Source organism: Lepidochelys kempii, chromosome 11 (assembly GCF_965140285.1).
Source record: "Lepidochelys kempii isolate rLepKem1 chromosome 11, rLepKem1.hap1, whole genome shotgun sequence".
Taxonomy (NCBI): Eukaryota; Metazoa; Chordata; order Testudines; family Cheloniidae; genus Lepidochelys; species Lepidochelys kempii.
Genome location: NC_136390.1, coordinates 4,159,725 through 4,175,390, shown reverse-complemented (window position 1 = coordinate 4,175,390; position 15,666 = coordinate 4,159,725). Strand labels below are relative to the sequence as shown.

General features: G+C 50.1%; 1 protein-coding gene across 2 annotated transcripts in view; it reads left to right on the top strand.

The window, feature by feature from the left end:
* IGFBP2 (insulin like growth factor binding protein 2) overlaps positions 1 to 10,371 on the top strand; it is a 109,567-nt gene extending 99,196 nt beyond the window's left edge. Inside the window, exon 4 of one of the 2 annotated variants that reach the window (XM_073304996.2) lies at positions 7,430 to 10,371. In XM_073304996.2, coding sequence (XP_073161097.1) covers positions 7,430 to 7,597 — 168 coding nt within the window. In that variant the 3' untranslated portion in view covers positions 7,598 to 10,371. The other variant, XM_073304997.2, reaches the window with a different exon arrangement.
* Positions 10,372 to 15,666: the final 5,295 nt, after the last annotated feature.

Below are 15,666 nucleotides of genomic sequence, written 5' to 3'. Positions count from 1 at the left end.
GTTTCTCCGGATATTGAGCCTTAACTTTCTCTTTCTTCTCATCCGAGACCCTTTGGTTTATAACTTTGGGTGTCCAATCATTACTCTCTCTTACAAGCCCTTCCCACACTTGTGTAAAGGTTGTCAGACACCACGCATTAACTCCTTTTGCTCTCCCCCATAAATCAATTTCTCTAGCTGCTTAATCATAGCAGGATTGTTTGATAATTACTTAAACGTGTTTGTGCAGCTCTTTCAGTGCAGAGTTCCACACTTACATACTTGTGACTTGGCACAGGAAAGAGGAAGGGTTTTAGTCTCCCATTCTCCCCAAAATGGGAGAAAAATGAAACGTTCAGACCTTTGGTCTGATTGGGTCCCACTAAACTGTGCGTAGGGGGGGGAGGAGGACAGCTCTGTGGTGTGTTGTACAACCCTACAGATGCCCTAGCCTGTGGAAACCCTGAAAGAATGACAGGAAGTTTGGGGTATAAGGATTTATGCCAAAGTTCAGTAGTTTTCTACTACAAGAGTGATGCCGATTCCAAGTTACCAGGATTCTGTGAAGGATGTTGAATTGGAGTCCTGGGGTACATCCTTCCAAGAAGATCATGGCTGAGATCTGTCACCTTTCTGAAGACATCTATTGGGCCCAGAGTCCGCTAAGTCAGTAGATGGGTTTGACCCCTTGGCTAGTGAGTTGTAGTAAGAAAGGTGGATGGGCCACACAGGAAAAGGATGACTTTGGCCTGATAGGCCCTCTGCTTTTAGCATTTATACAGCAGCTTTCATCCCAAAGCCCTTCATAACCTACCTACATACAGCACCTTTGATGGGGAGCCCAGCACCCAGTGTTCTCACACCGCTGCACAGGGAAAGAAAACATTGGCCAAGGACACCAGGAAAAACCTCAACTTTTACCAGAAGTGTTCTGGGATCTTTAATGTGCAGGCAGAACAGACAGACAGCCCATTCCTGCACACAGCACCAGACTCCGTGAATAAGCCTCAGAAAGAGGGAGGACTGAGCTGGCCCTTCCATGCCTTGAACCTGTGGCTTTACGGTGTCTGGGTGTTTTAGATACAATGCTTTAACCACAAACACAGCCTCTTTGGCAATAATAATAATTGAAGGCTGCATTACAAGACTTCCAGGCATGAGTAACATGGTGGTGTGCAGCAGTTAGCAAAGGTAGCGGCAGACACTGTGCCGTGCTTTTCAACACCTGACGAGGAGTAGGACTTCTGACAAAATGGGTATCGGTTCCCTTTGGCTTTGCGACTGAAGAGCTAGACCCGAGTCCAGCTGTGCCATGCAGCGGGGTTATGAATCACTCTGCATGCCCTCCCTCTGTAGGGGAGCTGTGGCAACTGTGAAGCCCATTATCTTTTTGCTCCTGGGTACATGTACTGCATTGTGAATAAACATGCATTGGGGTCCCAGCTGAAGAGGTGGGGCCTAAACATGCATTGTAATTCCATCAGTGCCAGTTCAGTGGGATACATAGAATCATTGCGCGTGTTTTGCAGCACAGTCTGCTCGGCGGTGCTTAAAAACAAAAGATTAAGAAATGATTATGCTACCTGAGATATGACTGTTTCTGAATTGCTCATGAATCTTGACTTCTGCCATCATTACGCGGTTAATACATAATTAGTATTACAGGGGATTTTAAAATTTCTGCTAGTGCAAAAATGGAAGTTTATACACTTTAAAAAAACCAACAACGTGGAACTGAATGTTAATAACTATCAAAACTGATAAAAATGCACATTTTTCCCCTCCCCACCCTGAATACTGTACTGGATCCATAGTCACTTAGGAGTATCGTGACTGTTACTGTGCAGTACACCATGGCCATGTGGAGCTTCACAAAAGCAGCGGGGGATAGAACTTGCATCTACCATGCTCCAGAAGGATGAGTCCCTAGCATATGAGTTCCATTAGATTTTATCAGTATAGGGCTTCTGACACACAGCTGAGCAGTTCTGAGTCCATTCAATAGAGGGCAGTGCATGTTAGCCTCAGCAATGTTTAGTCTCTGGCTCCACAGAGAGCTGATTGGGATGGGAGTGTGTCGTCTTCTGTATTTGGAAAACACATGCTACCATTTGGGTGCTACTGCAAAAGGAATATTTAAAAAATAATTTTCTAACTGCCTCTTTCTCTGCGAACCCCTGCCATGCATAGCTGTCAAAGTGAATGCAATTGACCATCGATCAGTGCAGTCCTTTAGAAGGTAAATCAATCTGGATATGGGAAAGTGTTATAAAGGCCAGTTCTCCATGCAGCCAAATTCTTACTACAGGCTTCAAAGAAGCATTTATCAACAGGGATCAAGAACAGGCTCTCTCCACCAACATCGGGTGCTCTTGAGAGGGGGGCATTCGGTGCAGTGGAGTAATCCATGTTAAATGCCCACATCTCCTCCTTTAATCTAAATTTACCTTGTCTCACTAATATCCTGGGACCAAAACAACTACAACAACACTGCATGCGTGTGTCTCCCTGTCCTTTGTAACACGAATGGAGTGGCCTGAACCCTCACTGCTACTTCACACCCCCCAGCCCATCAGATCCCCAATGGCTAGCTTTATTCTGCCTTGTTAGTCACCTGCTAGTGCCCACTTAAAGCATTTCACGGGGTTGTCCCAAGGAGACATGATGTAATAGCAAATAACGGGATAATGAACAAAGAGGAGATAGATAGCAGGAGGACAAGGGTTAGGACAGGAAGAGATTTAGAGATGTTTTATTACATATGCATTTGATCAAGTGCTGGGATATTGCATTGTATTTATTTTGTGGGGATGAGCGAAGAGAGCGGAATCTGTATATATGCTAATAATTATAATATGAAGGAAGAATCAGGGAACAGGTCAGGCAGGAGTGCGGACTAGTAGTCAAGCACCATCCACTAGACAAAATAGCTGCATCTGTTGTGTGGTGTAACCCAAATGGTTTCATTTGAATGTTGTCCGAGGATAAGTCTGCTACTTTGAAAACCAACCTCTTGACTTTGGGCCTGCCATTCATCTGTCAGCAGGAGACCAGTGTGAACTTCGTGCCGCCAGCCTGCCCCAACCCCTCCCCACTAACGGGATTTCCGTGATCTTGTAAGCTAGCCGTAAGCTAGCAGGCTCAGGTGAAAGGTCTCCACAGGAAAGAACAGGTGTTGCCTCCCAGTACAGTGTTGGGGGATTATGGGCTATGGTGATAGGTGGCAGTAGACAACCCGAAGATAGGGAAAAGCAGTCTTGTTGACTCAGTAGTTGGGGAGTGTAACCAGCACGCAGTCTAGTTTTAAAATTCCCAAAGAGGCTTCCATTTCTTTCCTTAGACCTCATTGATAAGAAGCATATCCTGTCATTCAGTTTATATTTTCCTTTAGTTATTTTGTTCCATTACCCATGTGTATCACCCCAAATAATTCCTCTTCCTCAGTGTCTCACTAGCTGGGCAGATAAGATTCTCTTAATCTCTCTGTAATACCGAGATCTTTTATAACACTTTTTATCAGCAGATCTCAAAGCACTTTACAAAGGAGCTCAATATCATTATCCCCATTTTACAGGTGGGGAAACTGAGGCACAGAGCAGTAAAGTGAGTTGTCCGAGGTCACTCAGCAGGCCAGTGGCATAGCTAGGATTAGAACCCTAGTGTCTTAAATCCCAGTCCACTCTTCTAGCTACTAGGCCACACTGCCACTCATCAATCTATCCTTCCACCTCCTCATCATATCTATTGTTTTTCTCTCTACTCCTTCCTATCCATGCAATATCTTCTTTGTAACTAGAATAACAGGACAATCTTCCCTCCAATCCCTGCCAAAAACTGAAGTGAACAAGTGAGCTTTACACCCTAGCCTGTAGGTCAATAAACTGTCAGCACTATCATACCAACAGGCAAAGCAAATTCCATAGCCAGACACCCTCTGTAGAGAATGCCTTGTCCCCACAAGGTCAGATCTAGCCACTGTTCGGGAGAGCATCCAGACATGCCAAACCCATGAAAAAATGGTGAAATTGGGCTTGTTTTTGGCTTAATTGGCTTGTGAGTTGCTTGTTGGCTTGTTTTTGGCTTGTAGCTTGTTGCTTCTTTTTTTTTTTTTTTTGGATTGGCTCCCGGCAAGCAGGGGCAATGGGGGGAGAGAGAGAGTCAGGGGTGCCCAGTGGGCCCACCACAGTCCCAGACTGCATGCCGGGGGGATCTAATCACATAGAGCGTTGGAGATTGGCTTGTTTTGGCCTTGTTTTGAAATGGGATTAACTTGATTTTTGGCTTATTCTGAAAGTCGGGGGGCTTATTTACTGCGGGAAAGTTGGCAACTGAGAGAGCATCCCATCTAATCTCAACTGCCATGATGGCGCATTGGGAAGAGCGGTGTCTCTCATGCCGTCAGGATCCAGATCATATAGGACTTTGGACTGCACCTGGATGTGCATGCCATTCCCTCAGTGGCCTCTGTATTATCAATACCTAGGAGATGCCTTAAGGAGACATGTCCCAGTGCTTGATCATTCACTTTCCCTTAGGCACTCCCTTGCTGAGCTGGGGTCTGGACTGACCACTGTGGATATGAACATGACAGAAGGGTGTGGTGGCTCTGAGGTAATCTCAACTCCTTGCCCTTGGGGCTATGAAGCGGCACATGGCCCAGCTGGATTTCCAGGGCTGTAATTATCTTGGAATGACCACACCCCATCGACCTGGCTAATTCGCCTGAAACGGATTATCTGTCTGAAGGAATCTAGGCTGGAATAAGCCCAATGCAGTACAGGTTTCACTTGCATTGGGAAGAAAAAGCCTCTCTAAAAAGTGGATTTCTGAGAGGAGACCATGCCCGAGAAATGGCGGGGGGGGGGGGGGGGGGGCTTTGCCCTAAAGGACAAACAGCTAGATACTGGAAATAGCAGCGAATCCTTCCCCAGAACTCCCTAGTGAAGAGAGAACTGTGAGACAGGCCAGCTGCTGCATTCTGGCCTCCTCTGTGCTTGGAGCTGCCAGGGGACCAGCCCGCTGGGGAACGTTTCACTTCTCGTCCAATCTGGGCTGATCCTGCTGTCATTGATTTTTAATGGGAGTTGAGAGCACTCAGCCCTGGTTGGAGACTCTCCGCTCCTTGCAGGACGGAGCCCTAATTAGGTCTGATCCTACCTCAGTAAAGTCAATGGGGGCTTTGCTCTTGGTGTCAGTGGGTGCTGGAGCAACCTGTAGAAAGGTCCTCAGCTGAGCTGTGGGCCTCTGAGCCTGCTCTCGGAAGCAAAAGGGTGATGATACCCCACGCTCATGGCCCCCGGCCCTGTTTGGAACTTTCCCATCGTCTGAACAAAGTACTGGCCCAAGTAACCTATTCTTCCTATTTCCTGAGTGCGTCTCCCACTGATACTCCTGGGGACTGGCTGGAGATGGGAAGGGTAGGGGCAGTGTGAGAGCTGTACCTTCCGAAAAGAGAGGGCACAATATAGACAGGGGAGGATAATTAACGAAGCTTCTGCATGTGCTGTCCATCACCATGGGCATTTTAACAAGGCCTAAGGGTGCGATTTTTCATCTGCACTCAGCATTGGCCTAACATAGCTCCTAGTGCAGTTCCACTGACTTCAATGAAAGCAGAGTTTGGTTGGAGTGCGGTTTTCAATCGCACTCCATGTTATCCTAAGACCTACCTGGGCAGCCCTTCCTCATCTGAACATTGCAGCCCCATGGACTCCAGGAAGGGTCCTATCATGAGAGTAAGGGCTGCTGGATTGGGCCCTGAGTCCCTGCAGGATGTTCACTGTAAATGCCCATAAGCCCTCTTGCTGCTGTGTGGCGAGGAGGGCATGCGCAATACCATTCAAAGAGTAGGCACAAAACCCCAGCCCATGCCCTTTCAATGGCGAAGGGTTAGTCTTGTGGTTAGGCCTGGTCTCAGGACACTTAAGTTCCAATCCTGGATCTGCCACAGATGAGCTGTGTGGCCCTCGGTAAGTCCCTACCTCTCTCTGGGCCTCAGTTTCCCCATCAGTAGACCTAACTCCCGGGGACAACAAAAGGCTCTTTTAATTCTTGTTTGTTAAGTGCTTTGAGATCTTTGGTGGGAAAGGACAGCATGTTGTTGTTACTGCTGTTGCAGAGCTTGTCTGGGAGACTTTAGCTCTCGCTGGGAGCTTTTCGTCCCCGAGCCTGGAGCACTGCTCATGGCTGTCCTTGGGTTCCATCTGGCCCAGCAGTCCAAGGTCACCTTGCACTTTCCTTCCATCTGTGTTTCCAGAGCCAAGTGCCCTGGGGTCAGCTCCTTTTTGTTTGCTGCCCTGAGTCTGGAAACCTAATTGCCAACAAAAGCAGTTCCAGTCCCTCCTGTGTCCCAGCACTCAGGACCGGGGTGCCTGGAAGGGGTCTCGCATGAGGGACTCCCTTTGTTTTCCTGAATGGCTCGTGTTTTGTCCCTCAGTCCAGCTGCAGAAAGTGGCTCCGGTTCAACTTTAAAGTGTACACAGGCTCCAAGTCTTTCTGACTGAACCTCTGCCGTATATATTGACAGCGCCGGTCACCATAGGCGCCTGGTGCTGCGGGGGTGCTGCCATGCAGGGCAGGGCCTGGGCCTGGGCCTGCTGCCCAGGGCCCTCTCCAGGCAGGGGCAGGGAGCCAGAGAGTTGCAGGAGCAGAGAAATATTCCCTCTTCTGCACTAAGACGCTGGGGCTGTAAGCTCCCCATGAGGCCTAGTGCAGCTGCTAAGGGCATTGGGCCCCACAGGGTGCTACTCGCTGCTGCAGGAGAATTGGCACTAAGCTGTTGCAGCCAGGAGAGGGAGTGTCCCTTTGCAGGGTGTCACCCTACTGCTTGGCCCTCCAGAAGTCTCAGGGGGATGTGGGTGGCAGTGGCTCACACTGAGAAAGGATCCAGACAGGGATGTTTTGCCCTGTCTGCTCTGTGTAGACGCTAAAGATCTCATGCTCCTTTTAGTAAGAGCAGGGTTTGCTTGGTGCCCTTGGCCGGTGCTTATTCACCAGTGTGCAGTGTTATGGCTGCCGTTCTCCACCCCCGAGGTGGTTGCGTTGCAGTATGTGTGTGTGTGTTCAGGCCCAAAGCATCTTGGGCTCTTTCAGAAGGAAAGATATTATAGTAAAGACAGAGATGGGCCTGAACAAAACACTCCCCTCTCCAAGCATGCCCCAGGCTCCAAGCATGGCCCTGTAGCAGCTCGGTCATGGGTCAACATGTCAGATTGGTTCCAAGCTTCTCCTCACTGGGAGGAGTCGGGATCCAGGCTGCAAACCTCAGTGTTAATTATTATTAGTGTAAGAAGCGAAGGAGTCTGTATCCGTTTCTTACCAGGCTTCTGATTTCATTCTTCAGCTGGAGGCCAGTTCTCCGACATGTGGGCTCTGAAGCTATTTGCTGTTCAGTGTCTTTTCCACCCGGTAACCATGTCCATCTCGCCCCTCTTCCCCCCCCTCTCCCCAGTGCAAGATGTCTGTGAATGGTCAGCGAGGAGAGTGCTGGTGTGTGAATCCCATCACTGGGAAAGTGATCCAGGGAGCGCCTACCATCCGCGGAGACCCTGAGTGCCACCTCTTCTACACGGCCCATGAACAGGAGGAGCAGGGAGCACATGCCCTGCGCACGCAGTAGATGGATGTGTTCCTGCTCACTGGAGACAGCTCAGCCTGGCCCCGGTGCTGGATTTTACATGGGTTTCAGCAAGTCTATTTATGTCCTGGAAAAGACTGGCTTTGTGTTTTGCCTGTGGCCCTCTTCTCTTGCCTTCAGCCTGCTGGGGAAGGACCGGGGTGCAGGGTGGTTTGCAAGGGGGGAAGGAGCAGAAATTGCTTTTCTTTGGTCTTTCGTGTAAAGTCAATGAGAGACAAAGCTTTGTCTTCTGTCAGCTCTGCCCTATGGCAGCGTACTAAGCATCCACGTGCTTCCAGAGTCCCCCTCGGCCCACTTAGCCCCACCACTGCAAAGCGATAGCATAGTGCAAGGAAAACACAGCTTACGCGGGAGGCCCAGGTGAAAACCAAGCAGCCCTGTTGAATGTAGAGTCCTGAGCTCCCCGGGTGTCTCCAAAGAGCCTAAGTGATAATGCTCAAAACAAGATGAATGAAAATCTTTGCCCCCCCAAGACCAAAGAATGTAAATAATACGCATCACCTCCTGCTCAAGTCCTGTCAACCTGTCCCTATTGCCAAGCTGCTCTTTCGGTTTGTCATGAAGCGGGTTGTGGTGGTGGGGTAGGAAAGGAGGGGAATTCCCAGCTGGATCACGCCAGTGTGCAGCTCCCATCCCCCTCCTCCAGGGAGGCAATGGAGAGAGAAAGGAATTGAGACTGTACAGCCAGCCCCATGCATTGCACTTGAGGCCACCTCCCCAGAGATGCTGAGCACTTTCAGTTCTCATAGACTTCCCTGAGAGTGGATAGTTCTCAGTATCTCTATAACCTAAATCTTAACAATCCAGTCCCGCAATCTCCTGGGCAATCTCACTTCTTGTGGATAGGAGCCTTGCTGATAAGGTGGTAATTAAGGGCCTGATCCTGAGAGACGCTGACCACCTGCAATTTAATTTAATTGCAGGTGCTCAGTATTTCACAGGATCGGGCCCTACATTTTTTTAATTGAAGGAGCAAGAATTAAATTGCAGAGAGAGGAGGGCTCTTGCAGATTTAGGGTAACAATCCAGGGAGTGTCTGTCTCTCTCCCCCTCTTTTTCTAAATAGCAAAAACCCATCTAAAACCCACACTTCCAAGTGGCTGCCAACGTCCCTCATATGTTGCCGGGGGCATCAGCCATTCAGCACACACCTTTTGTAAGTAAAGTGCAGTATATAGAGAGTGCTTTGGAAAGCCCCGCCACACTCCCTTCCCTGCGTGCGCACGCACACGCTCACACTCTGTGTCTGTCTCTCTCTCTGTCTCTCTCATAGATTTAATAAACACAATTCCAGGAACTGTTGGTGATGTTGTACTGGAAGATCAGTTCCCAGGAACAGATGATGTCTCTCTACCGTTACTTTACACATTGATTTGTTTCTGTATGAAACACACACAAGCTGAGAATAAGCCATGAGATTTTCTTTTCATACCTGTGACATTTGCAGGACAATTACTAGGTCCTTACACTTAGAGTAATCGTTGGATTTAAAAAAAAATATATTCAAAGAGGAAGATCAGACATCTCCACCGCTTCCTTGTGTCGAACTCCTCTGAGTAACTTGTACAGCAGCTTGCATGTGGAAGTTGGTTCATTTCTAAGGTGGTGATTAGTTGAAAGGAAAGGAATGGGATTTAAAAGATAGGGCAAAGCACGTGGACTGCCCATGGGGAGTTTGGAGCCAACAATGGCTCTGCCGGACAGGCATGCTGAAGATGGACAAGTGCTTTGGAAGAGCTTTCAGGTGGCAGAATGTCTGCTCATGGGGAAACGTGGAGCAGCTCAATGGGGAAGCAGCCTAAGGCGTAAAAGAGCCACCATCCACTGATGCATCTGAGTCATTTTGAGGAGCTGCTGTGTTATCTTGTGTGCATCATGTGCTGCCCATAGAAGTGGGAGAGGGGTTAAAGCTGCACAAAATTGTGACCAGCTGAAATGAAAGGAGGGCGTGTGAACTGACCTTCACTGTGCCGAACCATGTAACACACCTCTGGGCTTAGGCTTTCTGTCCACTTCCTTGCTGTATAGTAGTTGAACTGAAACCGTACTTGGTAAATCCAAGAACACCATCCTGGGGTAGGAAGTGAGACCAGGCTTAACATTTGTTCTTTTGCTCTGTGAATATTTGCTGCTCCATTTAATGTACTTTCTTGTGATCTAGTTTGTAGTTAGTTACCAGTGCCTTCAGTTGGTAAATATCACCTGCACTTGAACACACACACACACAAAGATGATCTTAGTTACCAATAACAACTGCAGACTCTTCTTAAATGCAGATGCTGAGCTGTAACGGACAAAAGAAGCATCAAGGGGGAGGGCGAAATCACACCCAGGTTTAGCGTTGTTAATATGAACAGAAAAAAAATTCTGGAAGGGATCAAAATGTCACATGGAAACAGCATGGGCGCTGCTCTCTGAAATTAAACCCCCAGCTCACCCATCTGTGAGATGAAGTGTGAAGGAGATTAAAAAGGGTGGGGTAGGAGTCATCTCTTGTGTATGTTGTGTGGGTGTGTGTGTGTGGGTGCGTGTGCGCACTCGCGCAAAACCTAGTCATTGTAAAAATCGGTGCTACCTGATTTCTGTTAACATCAAAGGGGAGGTGGTTCTGCTTTTCACATAAACCTCGGGAGCATCTGGTCTCGTCTGCAGTTTGTACCTTTTGGTTTGTTTAGAAATCATGATGCTTTTTTCTTTCTCTTTTGGAAAAGCTGAACTGCGTAAAGTTGGAATAAATTAAATGGGATGCCAGAAAAGTGTCATCTTTTTTTCCCCATCCGTTCATAGATCACATGTGTGTGCCTGGTGCATCACACACAAATGCTGGCCCGTAAACACGAGGCAACGGGCAGCAAGGAGACAGTGGCCATTTATTATTATTATTGGTCCCATTTGTATAGGGTGAGAACAGAGCGATACATTAGCCAGCCTGCCCACTGCATTTATTCAGTGCTCATGGCTTATACCAGTTATGCTCTCATTTTGAATAAAGATAAGTCTTTGGCCCGCCTAGTTGCAAAGAAGATCTTCCATGTATGAGCCACGTATAACCCAAAGCAGGGAGGCTGTTGAGGGCCTGAAACGATAGCTCTGAGCAGTGTGAGCCCTCCTGCCACCCCAGCTTTCACTGAGAGGTTAACTCCGAAGTGGGCGGGTGGAATTTTAAATGGCAGCATTTGTTCAGTGATCATTGTAGCAGACAGACTGGGGAGGAAAGGAGGTGTGAAGGCTAGGAGGGATGGGAGTTGCAGGGACGGAAATACAGACCCAAAGGAAGGAAGAAAGAAATACAGGAAAAATAGAGGAGGCTGGGGAAGGAAGAGAACAGGGCAGAAGCTGAGATTGTCTTGGTCACAGCTAAGGACAACCACCTGTATTTCCCCTCAGTGGCCCAGCACGAACACCCATTCATGCTTCCAGCTCCCCAGCATTGCCTGTCTGCACAGTTCCCTGCCTTCGTTGTGTTATTCCTAGCAAAGCCCAAATGCCCAAGGACACCTGTTTGCTTTCTCTTCAGAGCTGGTTAACAAGTGTGATTGCTACGGTTATTGGTTCCCACACAGCACTTCCTATGCAAGCCTACTTTATTCTTATGGGAAAAGCATTAGAGAGGAAACATCTTAAAACAATAAAAGAACTTACACACATCCTAATGAGCTAACCAGAGTTAACCCCAACCCTGGCATGGATTCTGGCAGGAGCAGTCCTTCAGACCCCTACCCCGGGGGAGATTCCTTGTGGTTATATGTTCAGCAGGGGACTGGACTAGAAGACTTCTCGAGGTCCCTTCCAGTCCTGCACTTCTCTGATTCTATCACAGCTTCAGCTCAGAGCAAGCCCCAGTCTTATGGGGGCTCAGTAGGTCCAGTCTTTCCAACCCTACCCTAATAGTTGGAGGAGCGCTCCATGGCTCATGGTTCTTGTCCAATTGTTGGATCGGGAAGAAGACCCTGAGCTAGTTTAAAACCAGGCTATTTGCCCAAAAGCCCTTTCTTTGTCTATTGGTCCCTGGTGAATCCAGTTTGAACTAGCGTGTCCACCTCTCGAGGGGGTTGGGTTCAAAGGGTTGGTAACGGAAGAACTATATGAGCATTCTCCCTCCCTACTAGAGGAAGTACGTACATGACCCCAATAACACACATCCAATTGCAATTTTAATGCAAAAAACCCCCAAAGGTATTAACCCTAATTCAATAAGGTTTAGCTTAATTCCCAGTAAAGTTGATCTTCATTCCCCAAGGATATTACAGGCCTGAAGAAGAGCTCTGTGTGAGCTCAAAAGCTTGTCTCTCTTACCAGCAAAAGTTGGTCCAATAAAGGATATTACCTCACCCACCTTGTCTCTCCAATATCCAGGATAACACGACTACAATGCCGCTGCGTATTACAGGATATTGGCTGTCCGTCACAGTGCTGGCCTGTTTTCTAATGAACGATGCGGAATGTGACAACCAAGATGCTGAACAAATAATAGTGATACCAGCCTAAAGTTCGTTTGCTCCGTGAAGGCCCCGTGCTCCCAGGGGTTGCTATGTGCCAGCCTCCTGTTGAACATCAGTGGGCTATCCGCTGCCATTCATGGAGGCCTAAGCGTCTCCCGTATCATTAGAAATGGAAGCTGCCCTGTCCTCTGCTGCTTTAAAGGAGCAATCCCGCTTAAAAGAGAGACTCTTTTGCCCCTGAAACCATCTCTTTGGTTATTAATTGTCTTTGATGTCCAAGGGAGTTTTGGGTGTTCAGCGCCTCAGGATCAGGGCCACTACATATTATTTGCCGAGCACCCCAGTTCTGCTTACATAAGACACCATGACTATCCAGGCCCACACCAGAGTCATCAGCGGGGATCAAACTTTGGCCCTTTAGAACAAGCCTCTAATGAGCACAGTAGCTCCGGCACAGCTAAGTAAGGAGCAGATTGGTAGCCTCATTGTGGCTGGCCAATTGCAGGGTCTGTGATGCAGACCCTAAACCAGTGGTTCTCAACCTATTTACCATTGTGGGCCGCACAGGCAGCCCACAATGTGTTATGTGGGCCGCATCCAATACTACATGCATGGCCCTGAGGATGTCACATGGGTCGCAGCTGCGTGCTGATTGGGCTGCAAGAGGCCCACGGGCCGCAGGCTGAGAACAAACTGCCCTGAACCAATGCATTGTACTGGAGAGTTTGTAGAACAAAGCAGACACTGGCAATCTGAAATAACAAATAGTCCCGGTTTAACAGGGATTTTGCCAGATGGTACCATGCCATGTCAGGAACCAACTAGTTATTACACTACTTAGTCCCGCCTTGAGTGCAGGGGACTGGACTAGATGACCTAGTGAGATCCCTTCCAGCCCTATGATTCTGTGTGCTGACTGAGGTTTCACAGTGTGTTCCAGGCGAGGCTGGGATATGCGCTAGAAGAGGGTCAAAGACAGTTTATCCCCACTCCCAAATTTACGGTGGTTGGCAAAGCAGGTGAGTGTAGGTGACCCACTCGTTTCCAGCTCAGGCAACGTTTGACAACGTGGGGAAGGTGGGGTTTGGTCAATAATATGTGACTCTTAAAGGCTGATTCTGGGAGCTGTCCCACTGACGTCAGAGGGAGTGGGAGCAGACTCAGATAAAGGGCGTTGCAACAGGACTCTGCCTTAATGCTTGGGTCAGAGATACTCTCTGAACCCTGATGGAGTGAGGCCACAATCCAGTGGGTGGCGTACACTCACCGGAGATGTTACTTATTCAGTGATGCCCGAGTACAGATTTTTGCAAATCAGCCTCAGCCCTGCCAGTATATGGCTGGTGCCTGCGCAGGGCTGTCAGCCACTGGTAATTTCTCATTCCGTTTGGTGGGATCACCCACGGCATAGACGGGGCTTAACCTATCGTTTTGTTCCTCATTGTCTTCTGGACTTCAGCAGAGCGGGTCAGTGGCTAGGGCGCCAGGCATGGGTTCAATCCCTGTTCTGTCGCACACATCCTGGCAAGACATCGTCTCTCTGTGCCTCAGTGTGCCATCTGTGAAATGGGGCTACGAGCCAGCCTGTCGCTCACCGGGGTGGTGGGACGCTAAATGCATAAAGGTGGTGCGTGCTCAGCTACTTCAGTAATGGGTCCCATATATTTGCAAGTGCCAGCCAGCCTGCCTTGAGCAAAGATGGCCACTGCCTCCCCTTGTTTTCCAGGGGGCTGAAGCTGGCCTGCCCTGAAGGAAAATAATAGCGGCTCCCCGTGAGGGGCAGGCAGAGGCCAGGGGAATGTAAAGAGGCCAGGAATGAGCCTGTGGGCCAGCAGGTTTGGGGGTGGGAGCTTGGGAGCAGGACAGGGAAGGTGTCAGGGAATGTGGGGGACAGGAAGCAGGCCGACTGAGGGGGTGCAGGGGACGGTGGGGGGAGGCAGAGATGGAGCCAGTGGCACCAATTAGTGGGGTGTGGGGGATGAATGCCCCTTGTGCAAAGGTCCCTAGGCCACATAGCCAGGCAGGGGGCTGTGGCCTGACCACTTTTAAGCAGGGGTCCCGCACTAAATCCGTATAGCAGCTACCGGCGTGGGCCCGAGCATCGCTCCGGTTGGTGGGTCCCAACGCCTTTGAAATGTGTGGCCAGGCCAAACCATGCTGGGCCCTGGCACCCGGGGGGCCTGTTCCTGTACAGCGAAGAGCCAGGGAGTCCAGCCAGAATTCGACTCCTGGCACCGATCCGAGGAGGGGCAATGAGCAGGGAATGTAGGGGGCAGGAGACTGTGGGAAACATGGAGAGAGTGGGGCAGTTGCTAGGGATGGGTATAGCAATGGCTGGCAGGGCAGCCACCCCTCACCCCCACCACAGGGATGGGGGCAGTGGCTTCCCCACAAGGTGTTAAGGAATGAGGAAGTGTCAAAGAGCAGTGAGAGTGAAAAAATCTCATGATTTGGGGGAGTCCTGACGCATGAGTTTTGACTGCTCAGGCCTGGTGACACTGCACACATAAACGTACGCACACACACGTGCATGTACACACTCCCCCCCCCCCCCCCCATGCACACATGTATCAGCTCTCTATAGGGCATTTACAAATGGAAATACAGCCTGGCCCAATAACCAAGGGAGGGAGGAGGGCATGGAAAACACGAGCCCTCCCAGACCTGAGGAAAAAGGAACGAAGCTCGCTCTGAGCATCAGCCCCAGCCTTTCTTTGACCTCTGCGGCTGCATCAGTCCCTAATGTGCTAATAGCCCAGCTGGCTCTGGTTGCCAAGGGCCGTGGTGGGATGCTGCGGGGCACAGCCGCCCCGCTCCCTGTCTGGGCCATTGCACATTGGCTCCACTCTGGGCTGCCTGTGTTATGGAGGCCCCCTAAACAAAGGAGAGGTGTGTGTGGCTGGGGGTCATCAGGCAGCTGCGGGGGGAATGGGCTGGCGACATCTGCAGGGTCAGTGGTGGGACGAGACCTGGGTGGGTCCCTGATGGCTTTAAGGACCCAAAAAGCCAGAGCCGGCTAGTCAGGGCTGTATGAAGCGTGGCCGTACGGGTCATTGTCACCCTTCAGCACCTATAAACCTTACCGGCCCGCCTTTGCTTTGTGCAGGTGGGTTCAGCACCCCTCTGCCCAGGTGTGGTGGACAGGGGAAGGGAGGAGAGGGGCTGGAAATTGGGTTGTCACACGACTTCTTTTAAGGAGAAAAGCAATACCGGCGAAAGGAGCCTGGCCCAGCGAGTCTGCTGAGCCACAGACCAGGGCCAGCGCCACACGGGAGTGAGCGAGACCACCCTGTGCTGGAGGGCTGATGAGGAGCAAGCCAATGGCCAAGGGGCATGTGCTTGACGGGTCAGCCCCGAGAGCTGGCCTCATCCCTGAAGCCCAAGGGAGAGGGAGAGACAAAGCCAGTTGCCGGCTGCACCCTGCTCCCCTCCATCCTGCTGCACCAAGGGGGCACCACCCTGCCCCGGGGGGGGGGGGGGCATACATCCTGCTGCAGGGGCGCCCGGTGGGCCTGCTCGCTGCTGTGCAATGCTACCTTGGGACTAGTGTCCATGGGCCTTGGGACTAGTGCCCAGGGGCCTGGGCGTGCGGCCGAGTTACAGCGCCAC